General features: G+C 39.1%; 1 protein-coding gene across 1 annotated transcript; it reads left to right on the top strand.

Annotated features, from left to right (window-relative positions):
• The first annotated feature begins 208 nt into the window (after positions 1-208).
• On the top strand, positions 209-18,072 carry emilin2b (elastin microfibril interfacer 2b). The gene is made up of 9 exons (XM_028004638.1): positions 209-490; positions 587-712; positions 3,601-3,782; positions 3,869-5,617; positions 14,650-14,844; positions 14,926-14,970; positions 15,058-15,108; positions 15,192-15,308; positions 17,442-18,072. Exons 1-9 carry the CDS (start codon positions 366-368, stop codon positions 17,771-17,773), a joined length of 2,922 nt encoding a protein of 973 aa, XP_027860439.1. The 5' UTR covers positions 209-365; the 3' UTR covers positions 17,774-18,072.
• The last annotated feature ends 123 nt before the right edge of the window (positions 18,073-18,195 follow it).

The raw sequence follows: 18,195 nt of genomic DNA, 5'->3' as shown, positions 1-18,195 counted from the left end.
AACTTAATCTCTGCCATGCCTACTTCTTGAAGGTCATTAATTAGAATTCCTAAGCCTAAATTTAATTTTTCTTGTGAAATTGAGCAAGACTTATTTTACAAGCAGACTAATTGCAGATGTTTTACAGCTAATAAAGTCTAAACAATTCTTACCTAGTGGAAAAGGGGGCGCATCTGTTCGGCTCGGAGGGGGGCGGGGAGGGTCCTGAAACGTCACATCCAAGATGCTGGAAGGCAGGAGCGCGTTCGGATGTGTGCAAAGCAGAGAAGAAGAAACAATCTCTGACTGATTTCCAATCTGCTCGGTCACTGCTGATTATAATCTGAGGTCTTCCTGCAGGGTGTTTAGTGTTGATATTCTTAACCATGAAGCGGGAAGTGCATCTCTTAAACTTTCTAATAACTTTCCCTCTCATCAGTGGAACACCGTTTTATTACAACATGTTTCAGGGAAACGCGTATTCTTCCCCCGAAACGCGACAGAGAAACAAGTGAGTAAGCTGCACGTCTTTTTTTTTTGTTTTGTTATTAATTTCATTACGTTAGTGCAAAGGACAGAACAGAACATTTTAAGCCATTCTTTTCAGAAACTGGTGCGCCTACGTTGTGCACAAGAATGTGAGCTGCGCTGTGGTTGGAGGCACGGAGAGCTTTGCGCAACCGGAGTTTTTACCTTGTCCACCCGAGCAGCCAAACTGTGTGCAACAAGTGATGTAAGTTCCCAGAAGTCACGATTATTGCGGAGAGAACTTGTTTTATTTAGCAAGTAGTTTGTTAATAGCAGAAATACGACAAATTGGTAGATAGACCTGTCCAGAAAACATCATCTGATCTACAGTAGCACACATCACTTCATAACTGATCCAAGCAGACATTCTTATGATTTTTTAAAATTATTTTTTCATTTGTCCAAGCTTTCTCAAGGTGTATATATATATATATATATATATATATATATATATATATATATATATATATATATATATATATATATATATATATATTGTCAAGAAAACTGGTATGAGGTTTGAGATCTATCCAGGTACACACAGAAAAAAGGTGCATGAAGGCCTGAAGGAAATAAAGCAATCTTGTGTTTTGATTTATAATGATTGAGTGTTTTGATAATGATTAAGTTGAACATGGATGAATACAATAGGTAAAATGACTGTATGTAAGTAATCACTGAATGATTCTGAAGTGTACGAATCATGATCTGTAATAACATGACAACAATGAAATGATTAAGGTTTGATGATTTATAATAAGTGAAAGAGGTGATTAATGCTTATGATTAATGCTTAATGAAAATCAGCACATAGTTTTTAATATTTGACTGTGTTTAAAAGTTAATCAGAGAAAAGCACATAGGGAAAAGGGGAAAAAGGAGAAGGGGAACTTGTGAGTTCCTGCTGTCGCAAGCAGTTCTGAACAGATGGCCAGACGCACAGGATGGGTGGGGCGGTATGGTTGGCTAAGAACAACACGCTGAGGAAAGGACGGTACTTTCCATCCCAGCCAGCAGACAGGAGGGGCCGACGGGGGTTTCCGTGAAATCAGCAGATGTTCAGGAAACCACGTAAACTAACACTCCCCATACACATACATGGCGGAGAACTGTATATAAGCAGACGGAAAAGGAGAAGTTCTTGTTCTTTGTCTGCGGCACCGAAGTAGAGCTAACACGAAGAAGCAGATCGAGGAAACAACAGCAGACCACACCCTGGAGCCACGGGAAAAGCTGAAGCTTCGTGCCGCCAAAGGGAGACAAGTTCCAATCGTCCAACCCGGGTTTCTGATTCGATCGTCGGTCTTGCCTCAACCCAAACATTGCAACAGACTTGGAGAAAAGACAAAGGTTCCGGAGGGATAAGGAGTTGGGTTTTCAAAACAATTGAACCCTCTCTACTTTGCTTCTATTCTAAAGAGGATTTTCCACACAAAGGACAAAGATTCAGACCAAGGTTTTCGGACGTTCCTGTTGCTAAAGATCCACCACCAACTGGGTATGAGTCGAACTTGCTTCCTAAAAAGCTATCTCAGAATCTGCGACATAGGTTAGGGAAAAGAGACAGTAGGGTATGATTGTACATGTTGATCTTATTACACTGCTCTTGAATTATATACAATTGATTATTGATCTGTATGTCACATATCCCTGCTTAAGCTTGCTTAATAAATTCATACTCTAAAATTCTAATGAGGTTGGTGGACATTGGAATTAATTGAGTCATTTACTCATTTTTCAGTTCTTTTAATAAAGGTAAAACTAATGTACATGGTTCTAGTAAAGAGGAGGCTTCATAATTTCCTTTGGTGAGAGTAAAATAATGACCCAGGGACTTACATCCAAGTCACTAAATCTAGTCTAGTCGGTTCCAAGAGCAAGTTATATCTTAGAAAGCGAGCTACCGTTAACAGGAGTGGTTATTGGAATTATGCAGCTGTGAGGGCTACTCAGCTGACTGTTTCTTAACTGAAAAGGGTCGTAACTTCTGGATTGGAGGTAGTTAGAGCTAGACGAATCGCTTTCGACACCAGTTTAAATAGATTATCTCTTATAGATCTCTTTTAGGGTAATACCCAGGTCTTAGAGATTTTCCGGACCTGTTAGACAGAGAACTGGTCAGTAGTCAGCCCCGGAGGGTTGTGACGAAGTGGGCGGGGCTAGCTATTGCAGGATAACGGACAATATATATATATATATATATATTTACAATGTTTTTAATTGATTTTGGTTGCATTTTTCTCTCATTTTAACCCAGTTAATCAGAAGAATGATTTTCTGAAACTGACAAGTCTACTAAATTATGCCATACCTGTAACACAACTCTGAGAAATGAAACATTGTTGTATGGTCAAGTGTACATTTTTAATGCAAAAGATTTAGCGACCAGTTTTTGATATTTAGCTTACCTTTCATATTAAGCTAAATAGCAAAAACTGGTCGCTAAATGTTTTACAACAATGTTTCATTGGCAAAATTTGCTGTCGTGGTTAGGGGAAAGGAATGAGCAAAAAATAAACTTAGAAAATCTCAAGAGCATTATTACAAGATTGTGCAGCTGGTTGGAAACACAGCAAAAAGAAATTGGAGATAGTTTATTGTATGCTTCTTCTAAGAGCATCCCTTAGATGAATCATAATATACATGCTTTTGCTCTTAAGTTTTTCAAAACTTAATTTATTTCACTACATAAATACATTTCTGTTGCATTCTTTGACTACTGTTGTAGTCAAACACAGTTGAGGAAGCAATGCCTTTTAAAAAAAAAAAAGTTTAATACATTTATATGACGGCCTAACAAAAAGTAGTTCATAATTGTGAGGCATACATTTGTATCCATCCATTAATCAGTATTTTTCTGCACCATCTTTGGCTGAAATTGCAACAAAAGATGAAATTCCTCCCTACATGAGGAATTTATTGCAGAGGTGTGTCCAATAAAAGTGGGTGTGCACTTTGATTAGACCGTTGTAAAACATGAACATTCCAATGAATCTGAATGTTTAGGATTGTTGCTTTGCAACAATCTCTCTGTATTTAGAGAGAATCCTGGCATTTAACTTATTATGTTATCATTTTATTATTTGTTTGTAGATATCAAACACATTTTAGGCCCACATACAAGATCGGCTACAAGATTGTGACAGAACTGCAGTGGAAGTGTTGCCCGGGGTATCAGGGTTACGACTGCAAGGAGGTGAAAGACATGAAACTTCTCCAAGCAGACCGTTTGCCTCATACCTCTTCAAACTCTGGCTATTTTCCACATCCACAAGGTCAGAAGCTAAGAATATATTTAAAATATTTGAAATGCTTAAAAACATTGAAATGACAGGATCCTAATTGTTTGAATGTTATGTAGCTCCTAATCAGAGGACAGAGCAACAGAGAACTCATCCATCAACATGGGAGGGGCAGATCAGAGGTCAAACAGTTGCCACGGCACCACAGAGTCATGGAAGACCTCAGAATGCGCAACACCTGGAGGAGGAGGTGCAGCAGTTGTCCCAGATGGTCCTGGACATGCAGGCCAGAATGACAGACATGGCCTCCAACCTGAGGCTGGATTTCCAGGAGGATGCAAGTAAGATGTTGGCTACCCTGCTGAGCAACCTGAAACAGCCTGCCAGTGCTCAGAGGGGGGAGACGGAGAGCTTCCAGGTGCAGGATTTCTCTTTTGGTCAAGAGACCACGTCAATGGATGAGGTCATGAACAAGATAAACCAAATCGCAGATAATCTGGAGTCAAAGAGCAATATCTTGAATGACTTAGTGGGTCGAGTTGACCTTCACGACGGACAAATTCGTCTGTTACTGGAGACTGGTCAGAATCCTCTATCCACAGCCCAACCTGCCCCTGCGGGCACTGATGCTGACCTGCGAGCCTACCTGGACGGCAAGATCAGCGCTCTGCGAGAAGAGTTGATGGAGGGCATGGACGTCAAAATGGCCGACTTGAAGAACTCTTGTGATTATAAAATCCTCTCAGTTCAGGAACAGTGTGAAGGACAGGAGTCCAGCTACCTCAGCCTGACCGAGCTCATGGAGTCAAAGGAAGAAGACCTCCGTAAAGAGATCCAGGATCTTAAAACAAAAGTATCTGATCTACAGAAGGCACAACCAGGGGATTCTTACTCTGTTCTGCTTCACCTGCAAAACCTTGAAAACCATCTGAACTCAACTCAAAGGAGTTTGGTGGCGCAGTGTGTCTCTGTAGGGGAAAACCTTCGGAACGAGCAGGAAGAGGTCGTCAAAGACTTGAAGAAGACGTTGGACAACAAGCTGGCATCCATTCAGGACCAAATCATGAACCAACTGGCAGGAACAAACACAAGCTTCACATTTAGGAGTCCAGATGCTCTGCTGAAAGACATTAACTCTCTAAAGGATTCAGTTAATAATCTGGAGCTTAAAGTCAACAATCTGGACCGTCCATGCTCAGGAGAGTGCAAAGCTAATTTAACTGCCTTAGAAAACCTTCAAAAAGACTTTCAGAGCTATAAATCTGCTGTAGATGACATGAAGACACATCTGAATGTACAAATGAGGGACTTTGAATTCATGAAGGATCAGCTCGTCAGCATCAACAACAGCATTGACAGCAGTGACTTAAGTGACCGTCTGGACAGAGTAGAAGACTCAGGATTAGGTGAAGTGAAGCAGCAGAATCTGAGCTCCTCCTGGAGTCTAGCAAAAGACAGGGCCATGCAGGAGGCTGATGATCTTTTGGAGCTTCACAGGGTGCAACACCAGGAGCTGAGACAGCGTTTGGATGAGCTGGGCAGGGAGGTGAAAGCTGACAATGACAGATGCAGAGAAACGACTCGCGACATGGGGGAGGAACTCGCCAGCATGGACAGCCGGATTGTTAATGTTGAGGCTCTGTGCAACAAGCTAGACCCCATCTCCATCAGCCTTCTGAGGATCAAAGAAGGCCTGCACAGGCACATCACTGGGCTGTGGAGCTGCGTGGACCAGCTGAACGGCACGGTCCGAACTCATTCTCAGGATATCGAAGGACTGAGGGGAAAGTGCCAGACGCTTCAAAATCAAATCCTGAACATAGCTAAAGACATTCCCACCATAACGTATGGCTCTCCTGGGAAGGAAGGTAAGCTGTCTGTCCTGCAAATCAGACATGAAGTGACAGATTTGTACAGACAAGATGGGGAGTAATGTCTCAGTAAAGCTTTCACATGATGTACGAGTAACATATATAATAATAGTCTTATCAGTCTCATTAAACAAAATGTATAATTTCTCTCAGTTTCAGATCTTTTGAACTTTAAAAAAGAAAGAAAAAACTTCAAGATGTTAAAATACTTCATGAAGTGGAGGTTTGGTGCCAGAAAACAACCTGATAATAGGACAGGAAGGAGTTACACCTGGGTGGTTCAGAAACTGTAACTTTTTCAGAACCAGCTTCTTTTCTGGGTTCTAGTAGAACTTTGTGGAATTAAAGATAATTGAGTTCAGTTTAACTTTGCCTGAAGACATTTATTTACAGTCAGAACAGAGACGTGTCTACATCTTTGGATGAATAAGTATCTTCAAGGTTCTTTTTGGTTCACTTCTGATTCTGATCGCCTTACATTTTATTGCTTTTAAGCATGAACAATTTACATAGCTACCACAGTAAAATGAAAAAAAATATGCAGAAATAAACGAAACATATATGTATATTTTTTGATATTTCTTTAGGGTTCATTATATTTGATGTGAGATGGACCAGATCCAGCAAATAAACATTTCGATTTAACTGAAATTATTTTGATCTCTGCTCAAATATTCAAGGTTTTTAATGTTTTAGCAAACATAAATGTTTTAAAAATGCATTGAATGACTAATGTTTTTGTAAACCTTTTAGCTGAGCTGCTAACTCCTTTATGACGTGCTGACTGTGCTGCCCACTATAGTCTCCACTATTGGCCTGTTTTTCAGCGTGTGAGCGAATGGGGGAAGTTGAATATTCTTTAAGCTATGTTCTCATTTAAGGCAGGCAATCTTGATTGAAGACACATGCCTGGTTTAACAGACCCCATGTTGTGTTGAGCAACGCTTTGGCTTCAGGAATTACTGCTAACCAGACTCAGTTTTGCATCCAGAAGTGCATTTTATGGGTGTGCATTTGTCCATGTAACATTGCATTTTTATGGCTGCAATGTTTTGAAGATCATTGTGGGGAAAAAAAATGATTATAGCAATTAACTGAGAAAAAATTAACATTGTTTTTTTAACATTAGCACTGAGACAAAGCTTTGATTGATTTTTCTAATATGTTAATTAGCCATGTGCTCACTTCTATTGTTGCATTTTCATTCCAAACCCCAGTGAAGCTATTTTTAAAGGTGATAGTCTTCTGGCTAAATGACAACACTGATGCTTTTTACTGCTTTTGGAAGTTGTAGCACAGAGCTATAAAATGTCACCATTTAATTTAGCTCTTTCTAGGAGCAAGTCACTAAATGGACTTTGCCCATTTTTGATGTGCTAAGCTAAATGCTGCAAGCAAGACAAGTAGTTGAAAAGTATCAATTTACATTCCAAGTTCAAACACTGAGGTTCACATATGAAGCTTTTGTAATTGACACAAACTATCATAAGCGTATATAAGTTGTGTATTCCTCCAGCTTTGACTATGTTTTACATTTGAGGCAGTCAGATACACTGTTTGCAGTCCCTTGAAGGACGTTCTGTTGGATTTTTCTGACTTGACACTGCACTTGAAACACAAGTGTAGCTTCTACAAATAACTGTAAATAATCATAAGAAATAGGGAAGCCATTACCTGAAAAGCTAAAGTCTCTGGGCTTCATTGGCATAATCAAAAACAATCCATCATAAAAGCAGCTCTGTCATAACTTATGCAAAATGAGTACACCTCCTTCAGTATTTAATCAGTAAACTAAACTTTTCAACATATATTAGGAACACCTGAAAGACATGCTACGAAACTATGCAAAAATTTGAAATTGGCCATAATTGCTTTAAATTTCCCCCCATAGAGCCAGAGTATGTTTGACATTTTCAAAGTGGTCATGGTCAATAGTGTTCATTTATTTTATACTAATTTTCTTTTAAACTCCTTACATGCTGCAAAAAAAAACTGTGGAATGGTTTCAAAGTATATTTCCGTGTTAGAATGGCCCAGTCAAAGTCTAGATCTAAATCCAGTTGACAGTTTTTATGAGAACTTAAAACATCCTGTTCACAAATACATAGGAACAGACTTTTCTGATGGCAGATGTGGGACTAATGCTTGTGTACGGCATTGCATGTGTTAACTAGATGTCTCTGTAGCACTGTTAAACTTTTACCTTACACGTTTTTATAGTCCATCGCAGAGTTTGACTCATGACAGGATAATTTGCCAATTTAGCTGTTGCTGTCCCACCCAAATGACGTACTCTGCAGCACGGTCGACAAGCCTTAGCATCCATGTTTCTTTCATTCATCATTCATTTCAATCTTTAGTAATGCTTGGCTTTTCTTACTGGGAGCATGTTTTTGCACCAACAGATTTTCACACTTTAGCATGTTTCTGATGTGAATCCACACATTGATGACACCTATGAGAACTAGCTGGACTCCTACCGTTGTGAGTGCAAACTTGGAGCTTTTCCACATTGTTATGGTGCCAGAGCTCTTCCTTTTTGAGCAGCTCCATTCCCATCCTGTTTTATTGGTCCCGATATTTTAGCATGCAGTCCAGTTTGGAATAACTTGACAAGACGGTCTTTGTTTAGTTGAATGTGACGGTTTCTACAAGATTTCCATGAAAATTACACCTTGAGATGTAATTTTTCACATTTTTGCCAGAAAAATGATTGTACAGTGACACAGAAATATTGTTACTCCACCCTGAGGCTTTTTGCAATTATGTCATTTAACAGTTTTTTCTGTTCGAAACATATTTTAGTTTGAGATCTGCTCTCTTGTTTCCTATTAACAGCTACTCTGTGTGCTCTCTGTTGTCTTCTCGTTTATCTCACATTGAGCTTATCTGAAGAGGCTGGAAAAGGTTACTCTGTCACAGTCTTCTTCACACACCTCAACATGGATTCTCACTAATCGACAACTTTTCATTTCAAAGCCAATAGTTTTAGTGTGTTCAAGTGCTAATGGATGAACATTTACATTGGCATCTTTTCTACTGATAAGATTAGGTTTCCTTCTTTCACTTTAGTCAAATCCTGTAAAATTTTTAAACCTCTGTGGCGAGTTCACTCTGTCTGAGAAAAAAAAAGGTGAAATGTGTTCCCAGAGGCCGCCCATGACTATGTTTACTAATGATGTCACACAGTGGTTAATCTTTATCAAGAGGACTGAAAGCAGTTGTGATTTTCTTGCATTCATCACTGTAACTGGGTCATTCTTGGAAATATTTATGATTGCTTGAAAAGTCATGAAATGAACACAGTTAATTTGGGAAATATCTAGACCCTGGTATATTTTGTTGTACTGGCTGCTTGTGAAAACATAATCCAGTTTGTTTGAGAAGGGCAGCAGCATTTTTGGGTCAGATTTACTTGGTAAATATAGGGTTACTGACTGTTCTGTATTAGCTGTAATTGTTTGTTTTTAATACTTTGCTCAGAATCATTTGCAGAAGATGAGCTTTTCTCTTTAGTCGTGCTTTGACTTTTCCACAGCTGTCTTCAGTTTTTGCTTGTCAAAAAGCTTTCTGCCTTTAGGCTTTGCTTTATATGTAAAATCCAGCCCAATCGGGTGGAAATCACAGAAATCTGCAATCTACTTACTTCAGAAACTAGAATCCTGGCCTGAGAGTGGGCTAACTTCATCTGTGTTTTTGTTTTTTCAGTTTTAGGTTGGAATAATCCGTCTTCTCAGTTATAGTTCGAGTAAGAGATGTACATGCCCTCATCAGGGGGATGAATTTCAGCATAAATCTGAAATTTTAATGCTGCATTTTGAATTGTCCATGCCATGCACAAGCTTCTGCCATGATTATGGCTGGATATTTTACTACACATCTTATCAGAAGAGTAGTAAAATGCATAAAATCTTAATACTGGTGTTTATTTGAAGATGTTAGTTTCATTTTGTTTGGTTGTCTACCTTCACCAGCACCACTACCAGGAAAACAGACCCATGTCATGCCGCTGCTTGGCAGTTGATACAATATTTTTATATTTGAAAGCCTTAACCCGGTTTCTTTAAATGGACGTCTTATAATTTCAAGTGAAACAGCTCAATCTTCGTCTCATCTCGTCCTGGAGTGCTTCTCCAGATGATATTTGGTTTGTCCATATGAGGCAGTTAAAGTTTTCTGTTGTTAAACTGGCTTAGCAGGTTCTGGTTCATGGTAAGTCTGGTACTTAATGACTCCTTTGTTGTTCCTGAACATCTTGAGCAATTTCCTCTGGTTCAGGCAGCTTAACAGTAGGCACATTTTGTCCAACAGGATAATGATCCCAAATACATCTTATGTATTTGGGATCATCATCCATTTAAGAATGGATGAAGCGCGGTAACATTAGGTTGCTGGCTGTGACTCCAATCTTATTGATAATTGGTGGATTCCTCCTCAATTACAAAAGCTTGTGGTTTCTCTGGTCTTGGTAGGGTTGCAGTTCTTTTTCTCTTTCCATTTTTGTATGATGGATTGAACAGTGGTCTCTGTGAGATGTTCAAAGTGTAGGATACTTTTTTATAGTCAATCCCTGCTTTACACTGTTGTGTTCCTGAATCTTCATGAGACTTTTTGGTCACTAAAATTCCCCATCAAACCTCTGAGGTCCTCAGAGCACCTGTATCGTGCACCATTATACACTAATTGAGCTATGACATTCTAAAAATATATTCTGGTATGTGATTGCAATAGAAATGTGGTAACACAAAAGGGCAAAGAGGGTGGATACCTTTGCAGGACATTGCACTTACAACAATCTGATTTTGAGGTTAGAGTTGGTGAGAAACTTTCCCAACTGGAATTCAGACTTCACGGGGAGTCCCAGTTAATTTTCCGACTTGAAACCTGGAATTTATGACGTTTTTGAATTAACTGTGATAATTCATTGCCAGTCAGAAAGGCTCTGGGCTTGCTTTCACAACATGCTTTGCTTCATTCTCCATGTGCACTTCAGTTACTCCCTACAAGTCCATGCCATCACCCAGCACCCATTGACTTTACAGATACAGATGGTCTTGCATAAAAATGTACTGTAAGCAACTTCCCAGTTTGCTTTGTTTTTGAAAGTTAGATGAAAGTTTTCTACCTCCTTCAGTTGTAATAAAGCAGTCCTTCTGTTTGTGTTTTTGGAGCAGGCCTATAATGGCAGTGATGTAGAGCTCTTTACGGAAACATTTACAGATAAGGGAGTAATGCTCTTTTGCTTATGACGTATTTAGACTCTTAGGCCTGTGACTTATGTGAGATAAGATGATAAATCTTCCCCACAAGTCAAACATAATGACTTTGCAAACATATACGACGGTTTCTGGCCGAGGGCATCCAGGAACAGTAAAGTCTTCAGCTTTTGTTTTCTGTTACTCTCCATTTAGATCCTGATGGTTTTTGTCAGACTGTTTGTGACAGGGCTGATAAATATATTGCCATTCTCTCTCCTCTTTTCTCCAGAGATTTGCTTTGGCCACTAAACACAGAGGTTGCATCTATGGTTTCCTAAATCAAAGCTTTAAGGCCCCAGTGTGTTTTGGTGACTCATAAAGTCAATATGCAGCCTCGCACTCATTATTAAAAAGTGATTTATAAAGTAGAATGTGTTTGTTTTTGCGACACAGGAGACTGCTGTAATTATAAACTGCTGGCTGGTAAATCACTAACAACACAGCGAGGATTTCCCTTCCCTGAACTGGTTAGAGAAACACACGTTTAGATCCAGCTGTATTTGTTTACAGCTCACCTCTTTTATCCAGAAGTACACTCTACCATGCAGATACACATCCTGTCCTTGGCTCTTTTATCTCTGTGGCAGCAGCTCGGAAATCACTTTTGAATTGCTGAGATCAAAGGGGACGACATACCTTGCTTTATATGAGGAGCAACATGGTCAGCGCACTTGCAGGCTTACCTCCTGTGCTATTTTACTGTGAGATGTTCAGTTAGTCTGCCAGCATTTGTTGCGTCAAACAGGCAGACTTTTCTGAAGTGACCCTTTCCCCTCATAGCAAGGGGGCCATATGCAGTATATCTTTTGTTTTCTTTTTGTAATAACTTATACCAACAAATACATGAATTTCCTGAGAAAAACATACTACATTAGATTCACTGTTTCAAATGTCAAACACAGCTGTGATTATCCAAGACCAGCAACGGGCCCCATTAACACCTTTACATCAAATGATTATTTAGGCCTGTTATTATGAACTTGAAGAGAGAAAATAACAGTCATCTAGCTTTTAACTCATCAGCTATAAATACTGCGTTCCGGGATATTCTGGGAGGAGCCCTTGAATTTACCAACTAAACATTCCCTCTGTTACTGGAACTACCTGGTCTAGAATGCAGCATTTTTAAAGAGTATTGTACTGCAAACAACAGAGAAAAACATATGCATAAGCAAGGAATAGGTCTATTACACATGCATATGTCATGGTAAGTTAAAATAACTGACAAGGGGGGAAAAAGGATGTTTATCTAAGCAGAAAAATACTAATCAATCCTACTGCAAAAAGGTATAATACAAAACATAGTGTGAAATATATATTATTATAGTAATGAACCCAGTAACATTATATTTAAGGAACTCTTTAGTAATATACATAAATGCATAAAAGTACTTCATGGCTTCTGTCTCTTCAATGCGTTTTCTGTTTTCTCAAATCCCCAGTCGGTTATGACAGAAGGACGTCAGGTTCTGGTTCTGCTGGAGGTTTCTTCTTGTTAAAGAGGAGTTTTTCTTTAAGGTGAAACTGCAGTGACTCTTATAGAAAACTCTTAAACCAATTTGAACCATCAACAGAACTTGGCTGCATTGTTCTATAACTAGTATCAATAAGAATGTTTTGACTTGCAATAATTAAGGTAATTGGATTGACTTCATCTTTATTTTTGTTAAGTGCCTTGAGATAACATCTGTTGTGAATTAACACTATGTTAACAAACTGAATTGAATTAAATTGAACTCAAAGTTGAATTTTTGCCCAGTCTTCATTGTTGAATCATGAATTCTGACCTTAACTGAGGCAGGACCTCCACTGTCTTTCTATAAAAGTTTAACAAAACTTAAAACCCGCTGGACTGTTAATCTTCTCATCTATTATACAAGATTCAAGATCACATAAATCAAAGTCTTGATGACTGCAAAACCCCTGTCACACTATTACGTATAAACCTTTTGCCTTAATGGCAGTGGGAAACATGATGCCATCCAATAATAGCCACCTTCCTGCTCATTCAACACTGCAGCATAAACAATATGAGCACCAGATAAACCAGGCTGTTACCGACTTTTCAGACACACATGCAGCACTACTAGAAAAATGGAACTGAGACTGAAATGTTGCGTCCATCACGCAAATCTATGCAGACAGACTTCTTATAAAGTCATACTTGGCTACTCTGATGTGTGTAGAGCTGAGTAGAAAGCGCTGCTTTGTTATGTAAATTAATCAGCCTTATTGGCATTCCATGTTTGGATGGTAATGCATAAAATGGACATTTATTTCTAGAGTCTTTTCTAAAAGAAACTTGGGTTAGATTTGAAATACGCTTGGACAGACACACTTTGTATTAAACTGTAAAATCTATCTCTGAACAATAATCTAAATTATTGTTACCAGCTCATATGACATGTAATGGCTATAAGGTTTTACCACAGCTAATCCAGACACTCAGTAATTTTGAGGGTTAGGATTAAGGCAATGAGAGCTCTCATTCTTAGAATGAATAAACAATTTTCAAGGCTGAAAAAGTCCAGCTGCCTCCTTTCTCAACACTCAGGATTGATTATAGATTTTATTTGACGATTATTTGCTTTTGGAGACAGCCAAGATAGGCTGGGTTGAGTAATGCTTCAGGGAGTTTGCAGCATTATGCCATTACAATAAAATGTGCTCTTGGAAAGACTAACATTAGCAACAATTGTGGCCTCGTGGCTTTGATCACTTGGACAGGTGTTGCTAAGTCTTTAGATAAACCATGTGTGTGCAGTATAGAAATGTTCCCTAGGTCTGTTTCTTGTTGAGCATCACAATGAATCCAAAAGTCATGTTTTGAAATGTGTTGGCAGATAAAGATTGGATAAAGCTACTTTTTGGCGGAAACTTTAAGGAAATGTATTTATTTTTTGGAAACCGTACAATCAGCCGGTTGGTTTTCTTTAAAGAGTCAAATGCAACACACAGTGGCTTCCAAATGTTAGAATATCATTGTAAAAATTACTAATAGTAAATAAAATGATGTAAAATAATGTGCATATTTTATCTTTAACAATGTTTTTTATTCCATAAACAAAGATGAAACTCAAATTTGCATTTCATTTATGATCAAGTCTAAAATTGTCAACTGCATTAAAATCAATTTAGTTTTGAAAGTAGAACAATGGACAAACTTACTTACAACTTTGATAAAGAGCCCAAATAACCTGAATATTCAATTATATAGAAAAAATCTCAAGGTAATCTAAAAGTCAGTCTGGAAAGATATGTTTTGGCTGGGGTTTTTTTAAATCTTTTTGTTTGTCTCTTTACATATTGTATGTACATTTCAGTACAAAAATAGTTTTATCCTAAGAGAAGAGTTTTTGGAGGTTTAAACAACTCACATATTTGGAAAAAACTTTTTTCCTCTACATAAATCATCTTCAGAAAATTGACTAAAAATTATTTTGACATGAGAAAAAACAATGTACCAAGGCAAGAATGTTTTGCATGTCAGATGTGTTCCACATGTCAAAGTTTAAGCTGTGAAAAAGAGAAAAATGCAGAACAATTTCATAATTGTTAAATATTTGCAAAAAAGAACAATGCCTACAGCCACCTCCAGTTAATTACAGTCTTTTTAACACTTCAAAGAAACTCTAAAAAGAATTAGACTGAAACAATCCTTTTAGTGGAAAGTGTGTTTAGCTAGAACATTTTTACAGCTTTATACAGTTGAATCTATCTGGTGTGTAACCTCTAACCTGCAGTCTTAACACATGTCCCTGCTCTATTCAGGTGCCAGTGTTGGACCGGTGGATGGAGGATCTCCCCAGGTTTCAGCTGAGAGTTTTAGAGTGTCAGCTGTCTCTCCAGAGCCTTCCCTTCAGCATCTACCTGTGATGGAGACAGGAGAGGCCGGCCCACCAGGAGAAATGACCAAAGTGACGGACCTCAACATGATGTCTGTTCAGGGGTTTGCTGGAGCTCCAGGTGATGCACATTCAAATAAAATTGCTCTGCATGTTTTTTCTTCTATATTATTTAATTTCTTTCATTGTTTTTTATCCAAAGCTACCTCAAAAGACACCTTAAAATCCAGAATACCTCTAATCTCAGGTATATTTTACTTTAACTGTTTCATGTTGCATCAGAATTGAGTTTCTATGGTGCAAATAATCGATTTCAATGCTATTTTATGAACAGATGTTACTATGCCTCCAAGATCTCCAAAGCAGAAAACTAGCACAGCTTCAGGTTAGAGTTATTAATCATTTAGGAGCCTGAATCTGTTAGGATTATGGTTACTCATGCCATATATTTCCTGTCCTGGTCTCCAGGTGAGAAGGTGTCCTTCTCGGCTGGTTTGACTTTCTCACCATTCCATGAAGAAGCTGGAATAATCCGATTCAACAGCGTGTTGGTCAACGATGGAGGACATTATGACCCTCAGACAGGTAGCTTAACACAAACTCTTGAAAAGTCATTTGGAGGGGGAAAGAGCGCAGTCCTGCAGAAAGGACATAAATTAGATTCTGTTTGCTGCTTGTGCCTCCACCTCCTTTTCTAAAGTCACACTGAGCAATTTCCTCTCTGACCCATATCAAAAACTGATACTGACTGAACCCATCAGGCTTTGGGGGATCCACCATGCTTATTCACAGCAGCATCACTGTAGACAGTATGGCTCTGATGTACAGTACATGTGTAGACTCACATTTAAAAAGACAAGGAGGTATTCAAACAACTAAAGAAAATTTGGAAAGTTTGTATTTTCACCACCTCTGCTAACTCCGTCCTCCTTTACGGATCTCAGACCCAAAGAACTGCAAACCTACATGAGCAGCTGCATCCTAGAGATTCTCTACATTCACTTGCCAGATCAAATTAGCAGCACTGACCTTTGACAACATACAAACCATCTGCCTGTAGGAGAGCATTTTCTCATAGGACACTGGCAATAGATCAGCTGTACACTAATGACATCACCAGGAGACCTCTGACCTGGACCTCTCAAGGAAAGAGGAAGAGAGGACGGCCTCGAAACATCTGGCGAAGACATTTAGAAGCAGACATGAAGAGGTCAGGTTGCACTTGGAACCAAATGGAGGAGAGGGTGCAGTTTAGTTATTACATATTATCAATGACCTTTGCCCCCGGATGGATGGATGGTTGTAGGTATTTACAGTGTGATTATGACGATGTTGCTGTCTTTTTTTATTACGGTAAAAGTGCAGGAAGTTACTTATTTTTCTTGTATCCATCTTGTTTTTCGTCCTGGCTGTCAGTTACGTAAATTGGTGACTTCGATGATGATGTGGAGAATTTTATGACTTCCTTTTTATGAGTCGAGTCATTTCTGCTTCTTCCTCCAGTGACAGTTCTTTACTATTCAAAGGCTAGAAGCAAGCAAGCCAGGGTGTGTCCTGTGAAACTGAATAAAAATCTTTTGATAAACGCAGTTCATTTATTAAAAAGGTGCTTTTGTGATTTTCAAATAGAGCCAGGTTGGTTTGGATAGTTTTTTATGCCTTTTAGAGGAAACCATCAATTTTTACAACTTTTACATCTGCCAATAAATGAGAAACAGAAGCCCTCGTATGTGGGATTAACACATTGTGTGGCTGAGGAGAGAAGGAGAGGAAAGGAAAGTGGGTGACGCAGGACTTCCAGTAAGAGGTCCTACTAAGCCACTGGAACCCATCTAACCATGTCTAGAGACAACATGGTGGCAATAATTTTTCTTTTCCCTTAGCAGAAAACAAAGATAACTGAAAGGGGGCAGCTGGAATAATGAATATTGTAGATGTCCTCCGCAAAAATGTCCGCAAATAGGTGGCTTTATTTTGCATATAATTTGAGTTACTCTGCAAAGAAAAATCTGAAGAGGAGGATCCATGAATACTGAACCATGAGTAGATGTCGTGTTCTGTGTTTTCTGTGTGTTAATTTCGAGTTTTCTGTGTCCTTGAGTCTCTTCGTTGTCCTGTCCTCCCCTTGATTGTTCCCAGGTGTGTCTCGTTCTGTGATTACCCGCTGTGTATTTAAATCCACCTGTGTTCCTTGTTCCTCGTCGGGTCCTTGTCTACCAACAGTCAGTCATTTGTTTTTTCATTCATGTCCATTCGTGTACCTGTGCTACCAGTGCTGAGCTTTGTTTTCCCGCTCTGCTGTGCTGACAGGGTTGTGGACTGTTTGGAACATTCAGACATTTTCATCATTAAACTCTGTTTTTTCACTTAAACCTGGATCCTCAGCGTCTACCTCACCACCTCACACCCGCACTTCGTGACAGTAGACAGGGATTCACTGTACTCCAGTTATCTTATTCTGATTTTAAACTTTGTTTGATAGTAGACATTTAAATGAGACAAAAAAAAAACCAGCAGAAAACCTGTAGAAATTTGGAAGCCAGCAAATTTGCTTTATGCTTGAACCACTGAGGAGCAAGACTGCCTCTATTCTGGACATGTTTCCTTGGTTGAGCAACACTAATACACATTCTCTCTTTTGGCTTTTAAAATTCCCAGAGGTTGGTGACATCTTTGATAACAATCAGTGTCCACAGATCATCTCTCTCTGTATTCCAGGCATCTTCACCGCTCCCACAGATGGTCGCTACCTGGTGACGGCCGTGCTTGTCCCCCAGAGAGGCGAGAAGGTCGAAGCCGTGCTGTCAGTGTCCAACAGAATTATCCAGACGCTGGATTCGGCAGGCTTCTCCTCTGAGGTCACTGCGGCGCTCTCGCCAGAGCAATGCAGCTGCAGCGGCTCGACCTCACTGAGTTTGGTTGTTTCGATGAAGCAAGGAGACCGAATGGGACTCATGTTGACCGCTGGGAAACTCGCCATCTCTGCCCCCCCAGAGATGCTGTCATCTTTTAGTGCTGTGCTTCTGTACGGCAGCCCGATAAAACGGTAGCTGCTCTGACTCTATGTTACGCAAACAACTGAGACGGAGCATTTTCACCTGGTTGGGTTAAATTATCAAAAGATGGCAACACTCTATTTAAGACAAGCGAATGAGACGGTCTGCATTATGAGGACTAATATGTAGTTTCTATGTTTTGTTTTGCTTTCATGACTCAAAAGAATTGAAACGCACACATCTTGTCAGAGGCTAAATATAAACAAGCTTTGTAGTTTTAAATGCAGTCTTTTTAATATTTTTTTTCAATTTAAGACATGTTTTCACAATTTAATAAAACAACAGCACAGGGATGTGATGTGATGTGTACTACTTGTTCATAAATTTGAACAAATGTGTAATTTAATAGGGTTTTTTTTGTGTGCCTTTCTAGCAAAAAATAATAGATGCCCACAAGTTGGTCTGAGCAATCTATA

Source organism: Xiphophorus couchianus, chromosome 21 (assembly GCF_001444195.1).
Source record: "Xiphophorus couchianus chromosome 21, X_couchianus-1.0, whole genome shotgun sequence".
In the NCBI taxonomy this organism is placed as follows: domain Eukaryota; kingdom Metazoa; phylum Chordata; class Actinopteri; order Cyprinodontiformes; family Poeciliidae; genus Xiphophorus; species Xiphophorus couchianus.
Note: the sequence above shows the minus strand (reverse complement) of the source record. Positions and strands in the feature narration are given on the sequence as shown.

Coding starts and splice junctions, on each gene's coding strand:
- emilin2b (XM_028004638.1), top strand. CDS start 366: ATGAAGCGGGAAGTGCATCTCTTAAACTTTCTAATAACTTTCCCTCTC. Junction 491..586: donor GAAACGCGACAGAGAAACAA/GTGAGTAAGCTG, acceptor CATTCTTTTCAG/AAACTGGTGCGCCTACGTTG. Junction 14,845..14,925: donor GGGGTTTGCTGGAGCTCCAG/GTGATGCACATT, acceptor TTTTATCCAAAG/CTACCTCAAAAGACACCTTA.